The sequence below is a fragment of the Apostichopus japonicus genome, chromosome 7, assembly GCF_037975245.1.
Source record: "Apostichopus japonicus isolate 1M-3 chromosome 7, ASM3797524v1, whole genome shotgun sequence".
NCBI classification, from domain to species: domain Eukaryota; kingdom Metazoa; phylum Echinodermata; class Holothuroidea; order Aspidochirotida; family Stichopodidae; genus Apostichopus; species Apostichopus japonicus.
Genome location: NC_092567.1, coordinates 9,812,954 through 9,833,428, shown reverse-complemented (window position 1 = coordinate 9,833,428; position 20,475 = coordinate 9,812,954). Strand labels below are relative to the sequence as shown.

At 36.5% G+C, this 20,475-nt stretch overlaps 1 protein-coding gene across 6 annotated transcripts in view; it reads right to left on the bottom strand.

The window, feature by feature from the left end:
* Positions 1 to 20,475, bottom strand: part of LOC139970049 (uncharacterized) — a 245,528-nt gene that overhangs the window by 141,486 nt on the left and 83,567 nt on the right. For 3 of the 6 annotated variants that reach the window (XR_011793899.1, XR_011793900.1, XM_071975660.1), the window contains exon 7: positions 10,097 to 10,132. The exons of 2 other annotated variants lie outside the window; for them this stretch is intronic. Coding sequence is in view for 2 of the 4 variants with exons in the window: in XM_071975660.1 (XP_071831761.1) it covers positions 10,097 to 10,132 (36 nt within the window). In the remaining 2 variants the exon portion in view is untranslated. Of the gene's footprint in view, positions 1 to 1,797; positions 4,461 to 4,930; positions 4,996 to 10,096; positions 10,133 to 20,475 lie in introns of those variants that run through there. One more of the 6 variants, XM_071975658.1, reaches the window with a different exon arrangement.

The window sequence follows — 20,475 nt, the reverse complement described above, 5'->3', positions numbered from 1 at the left end:
TATAAACTTTTGTATGTTTGTTTGTCGGTGAACTATTTTGAGCGTTCATGTTATATTCTCCGTGCGCTGATGGGATCAGTTAATACAACAAATAGGATATTCCGTAAAATTGATACTAAACTAACTTATTAAAATGATGATTTGAAACAAACAGATCATATCAATTAAAACAATTATAAAGCGAAGCTTAATATAATAATAATACAATAATAAAATGAAAGTATTGATATAGATTAAGTTATTGAAGTCTCAGTTACGTAATATACAGAATATACATTTGTTATTTTAAATCATATGATATGACGTCATATTAATGTATTCATATTAAACACGATAATTCATAGGAACAGAAAGAAATGAAGAAACGCTGACTTAGAATAAAAAAGGCACAGATATTAATTAATATCACCCCTAAGATCTTGTAGATCGATTTTAATGACCCAATGGTATTGTAGATAACCAATGAATGTCAGGCCTATAGTCCTAACGTTCAAGGGCAGCCCCCCTCCAGTGAAAAATATGGAGGGGCGGAAGTATCATTCCGCCCCCCCCCCCGCTTCGCAAGTCAGAAAACCCCTTCTTCATTTCCAAATCAGAAAAAAATCTCATTTGGAGCACCAAATTGCATCTAAGACCAAGTGAAAATGCAAAATTAATTACAAAATGGAGTGGGTGTTGAAGTGTGCTACATTGCACCATATTGCATCTGAGGCCACCTGGAATTGCCAAAAAAATCCCCTTAAACCCCTCCCCCAGGCCGACCATCAGTCTTCAGCCCCCCCCCCACTCAAAACTACCTTCCTACGCCACTGCTAACGTTGACACAATTAACGTGGCTCTACTCTTTGTTAGATTTAAGACAATACGTAACCGATACGTCACAGTTTACATCAAATGTAGTAAAAGGAAGAACGAAGAAAAAGTTTTATCATGCACTCCTAGTTACCAAGTGTATGTGGATACAGTATGTACATATGTTTACCAAAACATTCCAAACATGTCTGCTTAAAAAAATAAGTTTAGAAATATTAACACAATTAGACGTATAATTAATTTTCTGAGTAGATAAGTGTTTGTCGGAGTGGAGGTGGGGGGGGGGGTGGGAGGTAGAGATATGGGTCTGGAATTGGGATGAATCATAACATTACATACAATGAAGGTTGTTATACCCTGCACACGAGGAGTGCGCGGAGGGCGAGAACGGGTCCAGCAATATCTGATCAGGGGCACACGAGTAGGTGAACAAACCTTCATCTTCATTCACACAAGTAACGATGACTTTGTTACATACTAATTTAAATTGTAAAAAAAAATACTGTACATAACCGTTTAATTCCCATTATACAAATCAGCGTTCTGGTTGTGGTGCAAATAACTACTATAACATCTTCTTGGTCACCAATGTGGTGGGTCTAACCCCTCCAACACCCTCCCCTTCGCGATTTTTTTTTTCCTGAACCTTTCGATCAGTGTACGTGGAGTTTAGCCAATGAGAGCGAGGCTGTGTGGATGACGTACTACTCAGTAAAGATGGTCAGTCGGGTAAATGCGTCGCTTCAATAACATAAGGTGGAAAACGAAAGACCGCGAGTTCGAGCCCCCGTGTGAATTTTTCGCTCACTTTTTCTCATGTCCAAGTAGTTATGTCCAAGTATTATATCATGAATTGAAAATCGATATTATAAGTTATGTCATGGTTTTAGTGCATGGTCATCTTATATATGAAACTTCGAAGATAGTGTAGCGAATATATATATATATATATATATATATATATATATATATATATATATATATATATAGTTTCTTTTGTTTATTTTCCTTCTAGATCTTATTAGAGGGAAATCGGTCTCAGCCCCAAAATGTGGTAAATCCGTTTTAGGAAAGTTTATCCTAATTTAAAGGCAGATGACTGGCTAAAATAAAAGACAAGGGAAACAGATATTCATTCAGGAACAATTAAAAAGAGAGGATTTATTGCATAATAAAACAAGGGCAGTACTTGCACTCTTATTTACATAATTCACTCATCAGTTTACAACAAATATTTGGCAGTTTCCACAATAAGCCGTTAAGTACTGGACCTCGTCTCTCACAAGGAGGTGCTATAGGAAAAGTTATTTGATAGCAATCGGACCTCCGTTAGGTGTCCAATTTTAAACGCATGGAGCAGGATTTTTAATAAATAAACCAACGATAATTTACAAGTAAAGAAAGTCAAATATGGATTTTATCTTACTGATGATAGTCAATTCCTAAACACAGTTCCAGGTGCAGAAAATCAAAATTACAATTAAATACAGGATCAGACAAAGACTTTAAAAAAAATATATGATTAAACGGCCAACTAAAATTACTTGATGATGTGTGTAAACTGTAAGTACGTAACATACTACTGTACCAGTACTACAGTACTGAGTACAGTGTCATGTCAATCTGAAGACATTGTAAATTTGTACAGCACACAGCGATCAAACATCGCCATCTTTACTGTAGTACGTCATCAACACAGCCTCGCTCTGATTGGCTAAACTCCACGTACACTGCCCGAAAAGTTCAGGAAAAAGAAATTCGCCTCCCCTTCACACCCTACCCGCCCCTCCACATACACACAAAAAGTAAGATAGGGGTTGTGCTCTCTTTCTTCCCTCTCTCAATAGTTGACATCCAAGAAAATATAGTCTCCAATACTGATGACGTAGTGGTTGATGGATTACGTCATTATTATTTTAATTGGATCTTAGCAAGTGTGCCTTTGGCTTAAAGAACAAACGAATTTAGAGTTAGAAAAGAAAGCATATGTGGACAGTAATGTTATTATTTAAACGTTAGAAATTAATTTTTGTACATTTTACAATAAAATACTAAGCACTAGCCTGTATGATCATGTAAGATATCGAATATTTGCTGGAGTTCTTTGTAGTATTTTGAGTTATTAACAGTTTACAAACCTAATATCTTGATATGATGGAGAAGGAATCCACTAAACACCCCATCCCTTCTCCGAAAAATAAAATAAACGCTAGCAATGAAATTCAAATTATGTACGCTACCTGTGGTTAAATCCGCCTAATGCTAGGTGGGTAATATATCTTAATTATCAGTGGACGCGTTTCTAATAATTTACTCATTCTTTCTAACATGTACTTTTCTGCTATCGTTTTGTTTTAAATGTCATCGAGTTCAATTCAAGAGACACAAATAGTAAATTTGTTGATTGCTTCTTCAACTTGGTAATCAGTGACGTCACCATAATATTTCAGTTGGTGGCGAAGATGAGGTGGCTGTCTCTCAATAGACGACGGTTCGTGGACAGTTAACTCAATAAAAACTTGAGCAGCATATACATCAGATTCAGAAATTGTCACAGGAAAAAATGTATGTCCCCACCACCTACCCCTCTAGTCCCCGAATGGCAGCAATGTGACTAACAAAACCTAACAAATTACTATTGAACACTGTAGCGCACAAAACTGAGTAGCGGAACATGTAGCATATTAAAGGATGACTTTGATGTTGTTATAAGCACAACATTCATGTTGATATGTTGCAGCCCACTGTCATTCAGTTTAGGTTGCTTTTAATATAACATTGTTTATTTTTGAGACATATTACATGAAACAGATGAGTTCATCAGTAAAGGTAACTGGACTATATAATATAACACAACACAAAACACAATGGGATGAGAAGACTTTTATGGCCTCAAATAACATGTTAACATTGAAGTACACATTCTACACGGACAAATGTTGTTAAAATCATCTAACTATGCTCTGGTTTAAGAACGAAGTTACGAACGAAGTTACAAAACTTGATTTTGTTGAGTAATTCAATGTATAAATCACATAATTGACATGAATATTTTGGCCTGCACTATGGGGCTGACGTCATCCTCAATTTAGCATAAAATGAGTTTCCAGACATTTATCTTACCAAACGAGAAAAGATAAAGAAACATTATTTACACTCTTTTTTGTGTACTATAACAATTAAAGACTGAAATTCCGAATAAAGTAATCCTTTAAACAAAATGTAAATTGAACAGTGTTCTTGCCAAATTCACTCATTTATTGTATATAGAATTATTAATCATATTTTTAATATAAATATTAATTTATATAATAAATTAATGTTAAATAATATTATTAACCTCTCTACAAGATCCATTCACAATGAGTGTAAAAGTGACAGTCTTCATCAAGTAACCATTCCATTGTCTTAAGAATATAGTCATTTCATGACGTCACAATCATACGAGATTAGTTATACGTAAATTATACTGGAGCTCTATCTGGCACTGTTTGTAGTATTTGGGAGATATTAACAGTTTACAACCTAAACTCATTCTTAGATTCTTTCTCACTGAAAATTCTGCCATCAATTTGAGGATTGAGTGAATGACGTCATAGTCGTGTTGATAATTGGCATCGCCAGATGAATATACATCTTGCATTGAGCTGTAATATAAAAATAAAATGATATATATATTAGGTCATATTATTATTATCATAATAAATGGGTCGAATAGCATATTTATTAGTAGAATAATGGGAAAGTGATCCTAGCAACCCCCTCCCCCCGAAAAAGCGCCAACAATACCATGAGCCAACAAGTAATTTAACTCACCAGCTAAAAAAAACGGCGCCACACGGGAAACAAACGAACGATGTTTATGTTAATGTAAGGAACTTATCACTCATTTCTATACAAATAATCAGGGATCAGCTATGTTCATGAAATATATGATAAAACCAATACAGTTGAAGCAAAAAATAGATAATCACTAACATAGGAATACAAATTATGGTTAATGGTGGAGATTCATTTTAATATATTAAAATTTTACCATTCAAAGTAGCAGACAATCACTGTTAACAAATACAATGTTAAATACTATGGTAGAGAGTATTCAGCTGTATTGACTTACAGTTACTTGAACCTTGCCTGGTTGAAGTTCGCCAAGCTCAACTGGTAACTCACCTCATCGAATTCCTAAGAGGAAAAATATATGTAATGAATATGTAAAAGATAACACAAAAATTAAGACAATGCAGTATATTTAAAGGTTGTAAATATATGTTGTATGCAGCCATATAAGAAGTGTTATTTCAAAGATAATGGATTCATGTCACAACAAACTAAATTTTACTTCTTGTTGAATTCATTTTGCATGTTTTCAAATGTATTGACTATTTTTGTCCTGTTTATTATTATTTCAGTTATTATTTTAGGGATTTCTAACGAGAAGATCCTCTGAATATTTTAGTACTAAACATGATATACACATGAAGGCTAAATCCATGAAACCAAGGTCACTAATGCTGTGGTCGCTTTCATTCCATGCTTTAAAAGACTAATTTGTGAAAGATGGATTCAATAAAGTTCGACTGTTATTTATTACCTAGTGAAATGTTCCGTCATGTTTTAACTCCAAACCGATTCAAACAGGGATTACAGTAACTACTGTTAAACTAAAAGTTTATTTCCAGAGTAAAAACTGGATCGTGCTGATAAATCTGATAAATTGGTAGAATTTGGTATTACGATTTCAATAAGAACTGAGGATATGTGTCATCCTAACAAATAAACTTGATTTGTTTGGATTACACATATCCTGAGTTCTTATACTGTAATCCTCACAGAACATGCTACCGATTTATAGCACGATCCAGTTTTAAGTGTGGTACAAATGATTTACAGTAGTTACTGTGTTCTTTGTTTATATCGGGTGTAACACTGGTCTCGTCAACTGGAGTCGCCATTTTCTTATGAGCTGCAGGGCCTAACATTCTACTCATTATGAAGTCCGACAATTCATTCTAATTTTGATATAATCGTTACATAACTTGTATTCATTCATACTTGGTAAAGATTCCTAAAACCTATTGGTCCATTCAGGTCAGCTGACCGTGGTTAATCCTGTAAGTAACGCACGGTAAAATTACGGGGCATCACTTTAATAAATCTTTGGTTATATGTAACCAAAAATGTTTTGTTTTATGATTTTCCCCCCCACACAAATGGTAGTGTATGAATGAACGGGATTAATGCACTCCGGGTGTTAAAGCTATCACTGGATGCACTCGGGCTCCGCTACGCTCCGCCCTCGTGCATCGCTTGCATTATCCCCCGATCGTGCATTAATCCTGTGAGTAACGCACGTTAGACCGTTGATTAACCCCTTATTCATGTCACTTACCATTCCTTTTTAGTCTTTTTGAATGTAAGCTGAGTTTGATCTTTCATGTTTGAAACCCATTGGATCAAATGTTTTGTATAAATATGAAATTACCATGCTCGACCGGGGTCTGTTCTCATGCTTTGTAATGGTGTAACTTGTGTTATCATTAGCACCTATTACTTTCAGTGAAGGAATATTAACAATTAAGACTTTAATTATTAATACATATTATGGTGTTAAATACACTGTCGTCTTGTTTCTTTCTTTGTATTTGCTAGCGATACCTTGTTCTACAAAACTATTTTATCAAGGAGAAGTCATTTACATTTGAGGTCGATTGTGATATAAAAACCAGTCTAGATAACTCGGTTCATTGCCCAAGTTTAAAGATGGGGGTGGTGGGGCGGGGGAGTGGTGGTAGGGGAGGGGCTAAGACTCATACCAATGTTCAGTGGTGCTGAAAGTGCTGCACTGTGTGTGTTCACACGGTGTAAGACCTGGTCAGAGGCATTGTTGGACCCGGGGACATATTGCCTGCGAAGTCGTAAAACTCCTGCAATGGCTTTCTTTTATGTACTCCCTGGACCCTAATGCGAAAGTAATTCCTATCACTGTTTTGTTAAAATTATTCGCGATAATAATACATTTACATCCTCTTCCGCAGTATACGGGCATTTGTGGTTACCATAGTACCAATGTCTGGGAACCTGTTAGTTTGCAGGTTCTAGGCCTATAGTAACAGTTAGGCTTGAGTTCGATTTTTTATTCGAGCTCGATTTTGTTTTTGAGAGAGAAATTTGGGATATTGAATTGAAGACCATGGTATTACCTTTCAGGTAAGAGTAACGATTACTAATATTCATGTTTTCTACCCTACATATTTTTTGGGCCAAAGTGGATCAAACTCAAAACCCTGGAAAAAGAAGAAATTTAACCCATTATCCATTCTTATAAGACCTTGATCATTTCTTACAAACATGCTATTAGGTTTATCAACAGAAAAGTAAAGTCAGCTAGCAGGCTAGTGGCAGCGCCTATCATAGGCGTAGGAGGCGGGAGGGGCTGGGGGGGGGCTGCAGCCCCCACCATAATTTTTGGTGAAAATTCGGGCAATATGCTGAGAACTTTTCGGGCACCTACTTGGAAGAATAATAATTTGCAGTGTGTTTTGCATTTTTGGGGGGGAAAATTCGGCAATATGCTGAGAATTTTTCGGGCATCTACTGAAAGAATAATAATTTGCAATGTGTTTTTCAAATTTTTGGTGAAAATTCGGGCAATATGCTGAGAATTTTTTGAGCACCTACTGAAAGAAAATAATTTGCAGTGTGTTTTTCATTTTTTTTGGGGGGGGGGGAAATTCGGCAATATGCTGAGAATTTGTCGGGCATCTATTGAAAGAATAATAATTTGCAATGTGTTTTTCAAATTTTTGGTGAAAATTCGGGCAATATGCTGAGAATTTTTCGAGCACCTACTGAAAGAAAATAATTTGCAATGAGTTTTTCAAGTTTTTTTTTTGTGAAAATTCGGGCAATATGCTGAGAATTTTTCGGGCACCTCCCAGTGGCGGAGCGTCCATACAGTCAGAGTGGGCGGATGCCCCCCTGACGGACTCAAATGGACTGTTGGCGCCCTTTTCAGCTTTTTGCCACTCTTTACTTATTCGCGATTATTGACTTTTTTATTGCGCTCTCAAATACCTATTGACATTTGTCACATTTTGTTGGTGCAATTTTCTGACAAAATGGCGATGACACCTATTTATTCTTCGTTTATCTGCAAATTAGCAAGGCCTGGAAAGGGTCATGTCCGGTGATCTAGGGAGTATCTTTACTCAAAAATTTTCTGTACACTCCGCGCCAACCTGTGGTGGCGCTCCGCTTAGATAGTGTTGAAAGCGCCCCTACAGACCATTCTCTCCCCCCTGACCAATATCGCTATAGCTCCGCCACTGACACCTACTGAAAGAAGAAGAATTTGCAATGTGTTTTTCAATGATTATATTATTATCATTATTGTTGTAACGACTTCCCCAATAATTATAACCAATATGGAAGGGTAAAAACAATGGAAATGATTGTATGTTATTGGCATGTGATGTAATAACCGAAGAATGCCTAATGCCTATAGGCACATTAACATGTGGAACGCGCGCGAAAAATTTTGGTTATATTTTTCGGGCAAGTCGTTACAGCCCCCCCCCCCCCCCCAAAATCAAATGAGGCTCCTACGCCTATGGCGCCTACCACAAACTAAACTTAATAATGATGCTGATATGTATGTTGTATACATGAGGAAAGAGTCGGAGATTCCATAAACGTGGGAACGAAAATGGGGAAAAGAAATGGAATAATGAGACGTCTAACATAGTTTGGCTAACAGCGAGATATCAAATAATTGAATCTGCGAGTCTCAGGCCTCAGTAATTTAGATATAACATGCCTTGAAAACAGCTCTTATGATAATTCTGGAAAGAGAAGACATAATTCGATAATAAACGTCCATTAGAATATTGTTTGTAAGCTGGACTAGTCAGGTGTCATTACATACAATGACACAAATTTAATTAAAAAGAAAGACAAATAACCTTCTGATTAGGTGTTACATGCGCTATGTGTTTGTACATGTGTGTAGGCAACATGTTTAAATTTAATGTTTAGTTAAATAGTTCAAACTGGATTATTATGTATTTGAATATAATAGAATGATGCTTTATATCTTAATTTTACTAGTATTATATTTGATAGTTAAATATTTAAAATAAGTGGCCGATTACATGGTTAAATACTAACAGTATCAGGTTGTGCTAATAATCAACCAGTTTTAGACAACAATCTTCTCTAAAATTACTTGTATTTCTCGTCGCTTTGGACTGACACGTCAGAATTGATTTAAGAATATTGCCCAAATAGTGTGTTTATTCTTTTGACTTTTGTTGGATATGTTGAGGAGTCACCTCACATCCACGTAGGTTCATCTTCATTAAATACCTAAACCGTTGCTATCATGTCAGTTTAGTCTAAAAGGACCCTCATTGTAACTTACCTGATGCACGTGATCTCTCAGATACTAAAACATAATTTTGTTTATATTGTTTCTAGTTTCCTTATATTTGGCATCGCAAAGCTTGGTATGCTCACATTCCGCAGTGAATGGATTCTACTCCGAGTCATTTTATGCCACAGTGGACGCTCTCGTACACTCACATTACCAATAGAGCAGCCCCTTTTATCTCTTCAATTTCATTAATTAATGTGTTCCTGTTTGACGGGTATGTGATGATGCTCATATGCAATCTATATTGTATCGTTTACCAAATTTCTGTGAGAAGCTTATCTCTTCCTTAACCACCCCTAACCCGTTCCCGACCCCAGAGAATGATTCTAATTATTTTATATTATCCAAGAATACGAAAGTAAAGATTTATCGGAGATAGGAGTAAAGACTTCTAGAGTTAGCCTTTTCTGTGTGTAAGGAAAATGGTTACACCTTCCCTTGCCTTTTACAGTCAATCGTGCGTGGACAGCTGAAATGTTCAAATATTAAATTCCAATTGGTGTGAGACTTTTAACACACCATAACATCGGACTAACCTTGTAGTATTTAAAGGTCTTTTCGCTTCTTTGTTGAGCATTTCTTTGACTGTGTGTGCGGAAGGAAGATTATTTAGGCCGCATCTAAAATTGACATTGAGAACAGTGTTATCATCATTACCAGATATAAACTTGTAGCAGGCCTATCTAAAGTCCCTGTTGGATACACGACAATTATAAACCTGTCCTCCCTGATGAGATAGAAAGTTTAATACTGTTTTGTTTTATTTCTTTGTTCAACATTAATTAATACCTATGTGTCTTTATTAAAATTACCGTACTAATTAACAGGAACATGAATCTATGTCTCTCTTACCTCTTCTCCTGGTAGATTGCCCATATTGTCACAGGCCTGAAAGGAAGAGAAATATTATATACATGAGATTTGGAAAATGAATTTCAGGAAAATATAATATGGCGAAGCAAAAAGTGTATAAGTTAGAATGATATATCTTCACAAATATCGCAGTAAATTATTCCTGGCAGGTAAACACACATCTGCATTGAACACACTAAAGTCAATAAAGGAGACAGACTCGTCAATGTAAGATGCACGGACTTAATAATAACATGAATATAAACATCAGCTTATAGGAAAGACAAAATCACTTTTAAACCCGTCATCAACCACTGAATGACGTCATCACAAACTGAGTGAAGTCATAATGACCAAATTCTCACTGAGATGATCAGATGGATACACTGGACGACAGAGAAGATGACGAGAAGGAAAAAGAGGGCAGTATTTAAAGATAGAACTCAGAACATCGTTGTCAGAAAAGCAAAACCTTGCTTAGTCCACAAAGCAGCACATTGGTTACACCCCACCCCCCCCCCCCCTCGTCTGAGACGATCTGTTTCTATCGTATTGTAAGTAGTGTAAAGATATCCATCAAAGTTTTGGAAATGTCTGGTCAAAATATACAATAATAGACACAATGGGATAATTTAATAGATATTTTAACAATTTAAACATTTCACTAGATATAATAAACTTTGCACAAACTTGTTTCATTTCTAAATTTACCCTGTCTATGTATGTTCAATTGGAAGTTTGTACATGCGCACGTAATCAGTTTTAAAATAGTTGGCTCTCTCTGTTTAACGTTAGGCAAGGAACATTTAGAACAGGAAGCAACGGTCTGTACATTAAGGAATATTTAGAGCGGGTTTATGTAACCGATACGCCCTGTGTGTCTGTTAGACTAGTATTGGCAGAAACCGCGTGAGCTCGTCATTGCTGTGTCTCTATGTACTAGCTGGACTTGGTTTGAGTTGCTCATATACTCAATAGAACTCTGTTCGGACTCGAGAGTACCATACTCGAACCAAGTAGTCTCGGACTTGGCTCGGGATAAGGAATAATTGGACTCAACTACATCAGAGTGTTTCTTATACTATACCATACAGACATATATAATGGTTCTGATGGAAAGAGTACTAATAACAATAGGAACCATGTGAGGATACAAGGCCCGGATGTTGCATTATATTATCGTCAGCATTTGAATATAATTATGAAGATACAGCATTAGTCAATTTGCCGGGTGGTAAATTGCACAAAATCAACCACATTACTAGGTACTTTGAACACCCCCACTCCTCCTCCCATTCCGACTGAGGCTCCTTCGAGATACTATTTTTAAAATTGTATTCAACCGTTATTCTAAATACGAAAGAAATACTACAAATATTTTAAAACCACTATTAGTTCAGATTCACCGTTGATTTTTTTGTATCATAATGCTGCTGCTTATTCATAATATTGTACATACAGAGGATGGTAAAAAGGACGTTTCTTGAAAATGAAATAAAAACCTTAAATTGAATATTTTAGTTAAACTTTTAAGTAGTCACCTCTCCTTTAATTTTCCTAGTATGTTAAAGTACATGAAGTTTAAGAAACCTACCTAACAATACATTTGTTTCTTAGTTTCAAATTAAACCCAGATCCGTCCTTTCATATATAAGCCTGCTTGGACCCACATAATCATATCAGTCACGTATATATACATAAACTAAAGAAATAAATGAAATATAATCAATAGGGATCCCGCAAATCCCATTACAACTCAAACTATTAGTACCGAGTCACATTTACTAACTGTTGTATTGCTGCGAACAGTGTCATCACAACGTAAAGATTCTAGATATGAAAAGTATGCATCGATATTTTCACCAAGAAAATTATCTTTAGTCTGAGACGGCGTGGAAGAGAGATACTGGAAGTACGATAGATTCATTTCGCTTTATATGTATTTATCTGTCTGAATATTCTCTATTTTAACATTGACAATGTTCATTGATTTCACAAGACAATTACTCCTATAAGAGAGGGGTCTTCATGCAGAGAAAGAAGGATAACAATAATTAGGAAATAGGACGAAAGTGCTGGAGTACGAGCGTGGAAGGGAGACTTCATTTAGTTTCATTTATTTGCATCATACCTCATATTATGTGTACCATACCTCGTCGCAAGGGCTTCTGACGTATGTTGTATTGTACGATACAAACATCCTATACAAATAAGTCCTCGTTGTTGGACAAATGAACATTTCAAAAAATATAATAATGACCGTTACTTTAGTATGGAAACCTAGCCACCCCCCCCCCCCCCCCTCCATTAAACTTCCCAAGGAAGTTGTTTTTCATCTTTGATATGATCATTTATAAATAACAAATCAAACCAGAGAAAGTATGACATTACAGTAATTAGGCAATACATGGATTTTTATTACCGATTGTCTTTAATTGGGTTCAAGTTTACTGAATTAAAACAATGTCCACAGTGTGATTTCATTAATTTCATTAATTACCACTTCATTAATAATGCGTACACATCTATCTAAACATTGACGACTGTATAAGGTTTCGTTTCATGTTAAATTACTAACATAATACAACAACGTGATGGATGCTTTAGGAACACATTAATATACTTCCAAATCACATGAAAGGGCGTTGAAAGAGGGGAGTAGGGACAGTTTATTGTAAAATATGGAGAGTAGTTTTCTAGCACCAACAGAAAGTTGAAAATTACAAAGCTTGGGATGATGTTAACATTGTGATGAAACTTTGTAATATCCTCACATGGTTTTCTAACGTATACTGTGAGCCTGATAGAAAGTAGACACTTGACAATATGTAACATTGCGCACATTTCAAGAGTGTCTGGGAAATGAAGATCATATCCTATGTAAATGCTCTTTCCTACCGTGACCTGGATCACCTACTAATGTCCCATAGCTCACTGATCTGTAACAGTTTAAAACAAATATAATGATGATATTCAACAGAATATTGCATGTCAATATCTTAAAGGTAGAAAATCACCAAGACTAGTTTGAAGTCTCTATAGCTATGCATACTCATAGGTGCATTGGGCCCGATTTGAATTGGGAGAGCTGTAACGACTTGCCCACAAAATATAACCACAATTTTTCACGCGCCTACAACATCTGAATGTACATATTATATAGGTATATAGGTATGCTTGGGTTATTACATCGCATGACAATTACATAAAATCATTTGCCTTCTTATAACCCTTCCATATTGGTTATCAATTTTGGGCAAGTCGTTACAATAATGATGATATAATAATACCAGTTTAACCATTTTAACATCCAAAACACATTGCACTTTATTTCTCTATCAGTATAGTGCCCGAAAAATTATCAGCATATTACCCGAGTTTTTCAAAACTATTTGGTTGGGGTTATACCAGACAGTTGTATCAGTAAACAGCTTAGAACGTATTTCAGAAAAATCCCTCTTATGACATCGTCAAAGGTGCTGTTTCAGTTATAGCATTACTTATACCATTTTCATCGCGAGGGATGATTCTTTCATCAATAATGATGTATCAATAAACCTTAAATCAGTTTAAAAATTATCAAAATTATAATCTGCATCATTTACAGATCTTCCGTTAACTAATTATTCCTTTAAGCGTCTTGATTGGACTATTCCTATTATATTGAGAAGCCTTGAACTATTCGTATGGAACATCCACTGTATCCTGCACCTAAGGGTATTTTAGTTAAAGCCAATAGTAAATTATACAATCCTAATATCTTGCCCCCCAAAAAATGTAATAAAGCCTTTCAGTTTTGTTTTCTTTGCTTTGCTGTAAAGTATATTCAAACATCGGGAATGACTTCAATCCTTTTTGTAGATTGTTTTTAGTAAAATAAGTTTTCAAGTATATATAAACTTTTTACTTTCTTATCTTTAAGTTCCTATTAATGTACACATTTTAATATGTCTTAGTCTTTGGTTCTCCTGTTTTGAAATATTGCATATTTATACTGGTGATGGCGGAAATGAAATGAAAAATATATGCGGCTTTCTATTTGTAATTGGTTCGAGTTATATATATTTCTTACGGAAACTCTAGGTGTCCATGTTATTTGAACAACGGTATACTTAGCAATATTATAGTAGGAACTATGAATCTGACCGCTTGTATTAGCCACAGCAGGATTTTAGAATAGAAACAACTTCAGCCCCAAGTTCCTACATGTATAAGAAGGTGAAGCTAGTACGTATATATGTTATGAAAATGTGATGTGTTATTTAAGTTCCGATGCTGGTTAAAGAGCAACCAGGTTTCCAATGAGTTCAAGCATCTATCCAAGTTATAAAAAAAATCATCAAACTAATGAAAGCTTTTGAGTTCTATTTGATGGCAATTAAGTCGATACTGTTAACAGCTATGTTAATGTTACATCCGTTAAGTTATACTTGTCATCAAACCATTGCTGTAAACGGATCGTCCAGCTTCTCCAAAGGTGAGTCTACTGTACATATAAGATGCTTTTAAACAAATCCAGAAAGCAATATACGACAAAGGCTTAGCATATATATATATCTGCGACACAGTATCTTAAAGAAAAACTTATTCATGTGCGTGATATTTTTCAACATTGTGTTCGTATACAGCGTCACAACATACGTGTCTAGTTCTCTGGTTACCATGGAATCTATACAACATAACAAAACAGTAGTATAATTGCCCTCACATTCTAACTGGTATTATGGTCTTGTTGTGTAAATGTGCGTGGAAAGTGATTTAATCACAGCTCCACCGAATCATCTGTAATGATTTACCCCACAGAGCGAATCTGGAGCCACTAAAAAAATATATTTGCAAGATCTTCTTCTACAGTTTATTCCAAATCACGAATATATAATATTTTCACAAATTACAAAATATTCTTCAATTTTCTTACATTTTATAAATAACCGTATCACCTCTTCCTTCATTTATATCACTCGCCAAAATGTCCAGCATTTGCACTCTGGAAAACAGTGAGTCTGATGTTCACAAGCAATTTCGTTTATATATGCACTCCACACACAAATAATAGACAATAAAAACCAGTTTCTGGTATGATTTTAAAACCATACAAATAACAACAATGTTGAATCGTGCTGCTTCGCATATGCCAACATCCGTTACAGTACCAGTTCATCCTCATTTCTGACCTAGAAACTACAGGTAGTTAATGTATTATACACATGGGTGTACGTGGAACCGTCGCAGGAACATTTACCTTGATAAATTTGAGATAATAATTGAGTAAGATCGAACTTAAAACAACGGATATCAATAGTGTACTTATGTACTAGTGTTCTACTGAATGTTGAAATGCTATGCTCGTTTGTTTATTATCATAACGATGCTCGTGATTTACTTACAGACTTTTATCTAAAAAAATACATTTTAAAGATATGTATATCTGTTCACTTCCAGATTTTTATAAGTTTTTTGTTCGTTTGGAATAAACGTGATACAAAAGTTAACGTGAGTTGTTCCTGTATTATTTGGCGCCCTTAACTCTCCACCCAATCCTAGACACTAATGATAAGGTCCGGGTGTTGCAATATAATATCTTTAACAATTGAAGATAAATATCTAGATACAATAAACAATTAGACGATGACAAATTATAAATATTAAAAGAGACTAACCGAGTTGGAACAACTCCACTCCACCCCCCCCCCCCTCCACCCACCCACCCTTCGGATCCTGACACATTCAAAATCTTCTGATGTATGTATGTTTGTGTCCGTTCCAAACACGCGTGAAATACAAAATTTGTCTTATATTCATATTTTATATAGAGGTTAAATTTGTTTCGGTTACCATGGTATCCGTACAAGATAACAACGAAGCGGATAAGAGGAGCTACACATATATACTACAGAGTTTCTTTCTGTTTTCTAATTTATTCCATTATACACGAATACAATGATCCTTATCCCCCCGCCCACCCCCCCCCCCCCCGGAATCCTTGAAATGTCAGCAATTAAAATAGCTCCTCTTTCCTCCATATATACAAATGACCAAGATCATGGCAAGCATTACCATTCAGAAGAATATACCAGAGTCTATTGGTTTCAAATAAAAACCAGACCAGTCCTTTCATTATCCAAGCCTGTTGGACCCACACACTTGTGTCAGTGACGTATACACTAATCTGGATAAATACTAATTTAAGCAAGTGATCCTTCTAATCCCCTGAAGCTTTCTAAGCAACACAGTTAATTTATTAGCAAGATTTAATTCACAAGGAAGAATACCATAATGGATATTTATAGCTTCTGTATTTTGTGTTGTTTTTGCTACAATCTGCCGGTAACAAACTTGACCGTTAAAGGAAAGATAAGGACCTTGAAAACTTAATGTTACTTTATTTCACCAAAATCACACCAGGAAAGATGAGAGTAGGCAGAGATATTAAAGGTTTGAAACAAACAAATGATACATGACAAGACCCATTATTGTCTGAATCTGATTAAACGATAAGTAACTCACTAATAAGTAGGAATCATGTGATTGTAACAACAGATCTCTTACTTAGTTGCAGTGGTATCCAGTTATGTGTGAATATTATACATATTGGTCAACGTTATAAACTATTACGTAGCTTGCAGCTTCATTTCATTTTATCGAAACGTCTACCCAGTGACTTAATCCACAACTTCATTTGAGTTAAATACTACGAAAGTATAGAAACCAACTTAAAATAAGTTTGTAAAGCCAAATTCCACATACATCTGTTCCAATTACAATTTTCCCCATCACCATATGACTAATTCGCAAAATGCCATAGAAATAGTTAAATTTAATTTATTAGTAATTACTTGAATCAAGACCAACACTTTAAAGTAATATATATGTAAGTGTTACGGAAACGACATGTAAATAATTCGTATCCGGCAGAAAGAGTTTCCAAGGGTGTTAACGCATACAAGAAAAGATGGACGAGGTTTCGAATGGTATTTTGAATAATCATAGTTTTATATTCTACAAATAATATGGATAATAAAGGTGAATGGTACAAATAAGTGAATAACAAAAATACAGTTAACTTAAGGCGCCAGATAGAAAGAAATAACCTATCTATTAAGACTGGGTCTGAAGTCGATGAACTCGATGGTGTAGTAGAGCTGGGCCTTTGCGATGATCAGCGATAAAGAGTACTTCGTCAAAAGGCGCAGCACGGAATTAATAAATGATTAAAAGTCCATCCAAGGACAGTTGAAATAGTTATAAAGGGATCCGCTACAATTCACTGGATGGAAGTGAAATATGGTATGGAAAAGGGAAGTCCATTCCGTAGTAGAAGTGAAGATAATTAGATAAAAGAAAGTCACTAAAGACGTGAAGATCATTCAGTCAGAACAGAATGTAGTAATTATAGGAATAAACAGGTAACGCATTGTTACGGCAAGACAACAAAGAACCGTGCTATTGGAACGGGGTGAGAGGCAATGGTTCCCCAACAATGGTTTACAGACCTCTGACTGGTATCAGGACACTGTACTAGCAAGGACTGTTACGAGGGCGATGACGTAGAGATGACGGCATCAGTAAATGTAGTTGTGAATATGCAAGAGGTAAAGCAAGCCCATAACAGTTAGTGTTTTAATAATGCATGGAAGACCCACGTCTCACGCAAACAGAAACAACCAAAAAACCTAAACATGAATAAGATTCATGAAAACAATGCTAGCATATCAAGACACTACTCCCCCCCCCCCACCCGCCTCCCCGCGCTCCGATCTGGACAGGGCGTTGTGGTCAAGTGGTTAAGGCAGTGGACTTGTGATCTAAGGATTACAGGTTCGAATCCTGACCAGATCATTGCGCTGTGTCCTTGGGCAAGGCGATTTATCTCTATTGCCTCTCTTTACCCAGGTGTATAAATGGTGACATGCGAAGTAACTTGTAAATATAGTTGCGTGCGCCGATTTGTGGCTGCACCTTATGGGAAGTCCCCCGGGGACACGTGGTTGTGGTGCACTGTGGTGCCCCAGGAGAGATTGATTGAATTGTGCACACTTTGGTGTGTAGGTGTGACAAGTTACCAATGAGGGTTAAGTTGTTAAGTCGTTGGAGAGGCCCTTGGCCCTGAACCAGACTGCAAACCTAAATAAATATAAATATGATCTCTCAATTTTTCTCTCCTTTCTTACACAGCGATCTGAATTCTGCTATTCTCTGAATGTCTCAAAGGATAACGTTGTATCTTTACAAACTGAAACTACTTCAATCGAGTATCCTTACTCTTTGCTGTATGTTTACATGCAGTGACGGCTATCTCGAAATGAGTTTAGAAAATACAATTAGAGTGATTTTGTCACATATACTTAAATCTTTGTGAACTATTATGATTATTCTCTGTTAGTGTATAACGACACAGTATTGTAGTCAGTGGCGTAGCTAGGATTTTTTGAGTGGGGGCCATCTGTTCTTTCTTGTGGGGGGGGGGGGGGGCGGAGGTTACTATCTGAGCGGAGCGCCACCTAAGTTGGCGCGGAGCGTACAGAGAAAGTTAGAGATTTCAGCACCCCCCCCCCCCCCTTAGATCGCAGGAGATGGCACCTGTGAGGCAAAATAGCAACCAAAAAGATGTGCAACTTTGGTGACAGAAATGCAAAAAAAGTTTTTTCTCTTTCATGCTGACTGGCCCTTGCCAACTCAGCCAGACTTTTAACTTGAGGGAAGTTGGCATTATAGGCGTACGGGACCATTTCAGTTTGGGGGCAAAACTTTTTGTGCCTGAAAGTTCCCGTGACACTATCTAAGCGGAGCGCCACCATCGGTTGGCGCGTAGCTTACAAGAAAATTTTTGGCACACAATGCCTCTCAGGTTGCCGGAAACGGCACTTCTGAGGCCTCGTAAGTTGCATCTAAACATTCTTTATTTTATAATCTCACGTTTTAGAAATTTACACTTCCCAAAAATGTGGTATATTAGAAGAAGAAAAAATGGTAACATCACTTTGAAGGGATAAATGGGACAGTATATTTTTTAAGCTCCTATATTTAGTTACCTTATTTATTATTTTAACACAGTACTCAGCTACCTCCAGAAAAACATACATTATTCAACGACACGTAGACGCTGTGTCGGGTGAGACTGCAATTTGTCTCACAAAAAAGGATAAAATATAACAAAGAATATGATAAACCTGTACTTCTAGGCTTCTATGCACTCCCCCCCCCCCCCACCATCCATGAAAAAGAAATGTTTCTTTTATACACTCATGTCGGGGATATCCAGGTCAAGGGCTGCGGAAGCACTTTTAATCTGGGGGGGGGGGGCACCGACATCAAAGGGCACTTTGCAGAAATTCGATTGGAATGATGCAGCCTTACATTCAGTATTGTATTATCTTATTTTTGTTTACACATCACTCCATCAACGCCCCCCCCCCCACCCTCAAGGAAAATATGCATACTAGCACTGCAATATCCAATTAGCAAATTGGGAAACAAGGAACAAGTTTTCTTTTGACAGAAAATGAGGTGAAATCATGCTAGTTGCTAATGTAGGAATCTTCCGAATTAGAGTTTTTTCTTGTTAATATCTTAACAAATTTGTTCCATTCGAAATGTTTTGAGTTTGACTCACAGGAATTCGTTAAAAGTCACGGGTTTAGCCAGCATTTGCAAAGTTGTATGCACGACTATCTGAGCGGAGCGCCACCATCGGTTGGCGCGGAGCGTACTAGAAAATTTTTGGTTTTACAAACCCCTCAGATGGCCGGAAACGGCCCTTCCCGAGTGTTCATTCTGGTTCCCTGGCTTCTTGCACCTCAATTTTTATGTAGAAAAAAGGCGCATTTTTAACCTGAGGAAAAGTGGGGGAGGGGCACGTGCCCCCTTTTTCCCCCCGGTTCCGCCCCCTTGGTCCAGGTATACAATTGACTAGTTAGAAAAAAAAAATGGTCGTGCAAAAAGCGTGGTAGCCCAGATGAACAGCGCTTACAGTGATGTTACACGGCAATATTCGGGCATCATGATGCTAAATAAAGAAAATCATGGAATTGTCGGGCAAAAATTGGAAAATGATTCGGGCAAGCTACTGCATATATATATATATATATATATATATATAGGCCTATATATATATATATAGGCCTATATATATATATTTCCAGAGGACAAGAAATTCGGGCAAAAGACCTGAAAAATTCGGGCAGCCTAAGCGGAAAATATATATATATATATATATATATATACATATATTTTCAGTCTGCCCCCTGCCCCTCCCGCCTCGTACGCCTATGGTTGGCATCATTTGTCGTTTCAAGGTGTCAAGGCCTTTCTCCCAACTCAAACCCCTGTGGGCTACCGGTAGGTTTGCAGGATATGCCCACATGTGGACTTAAATAGCA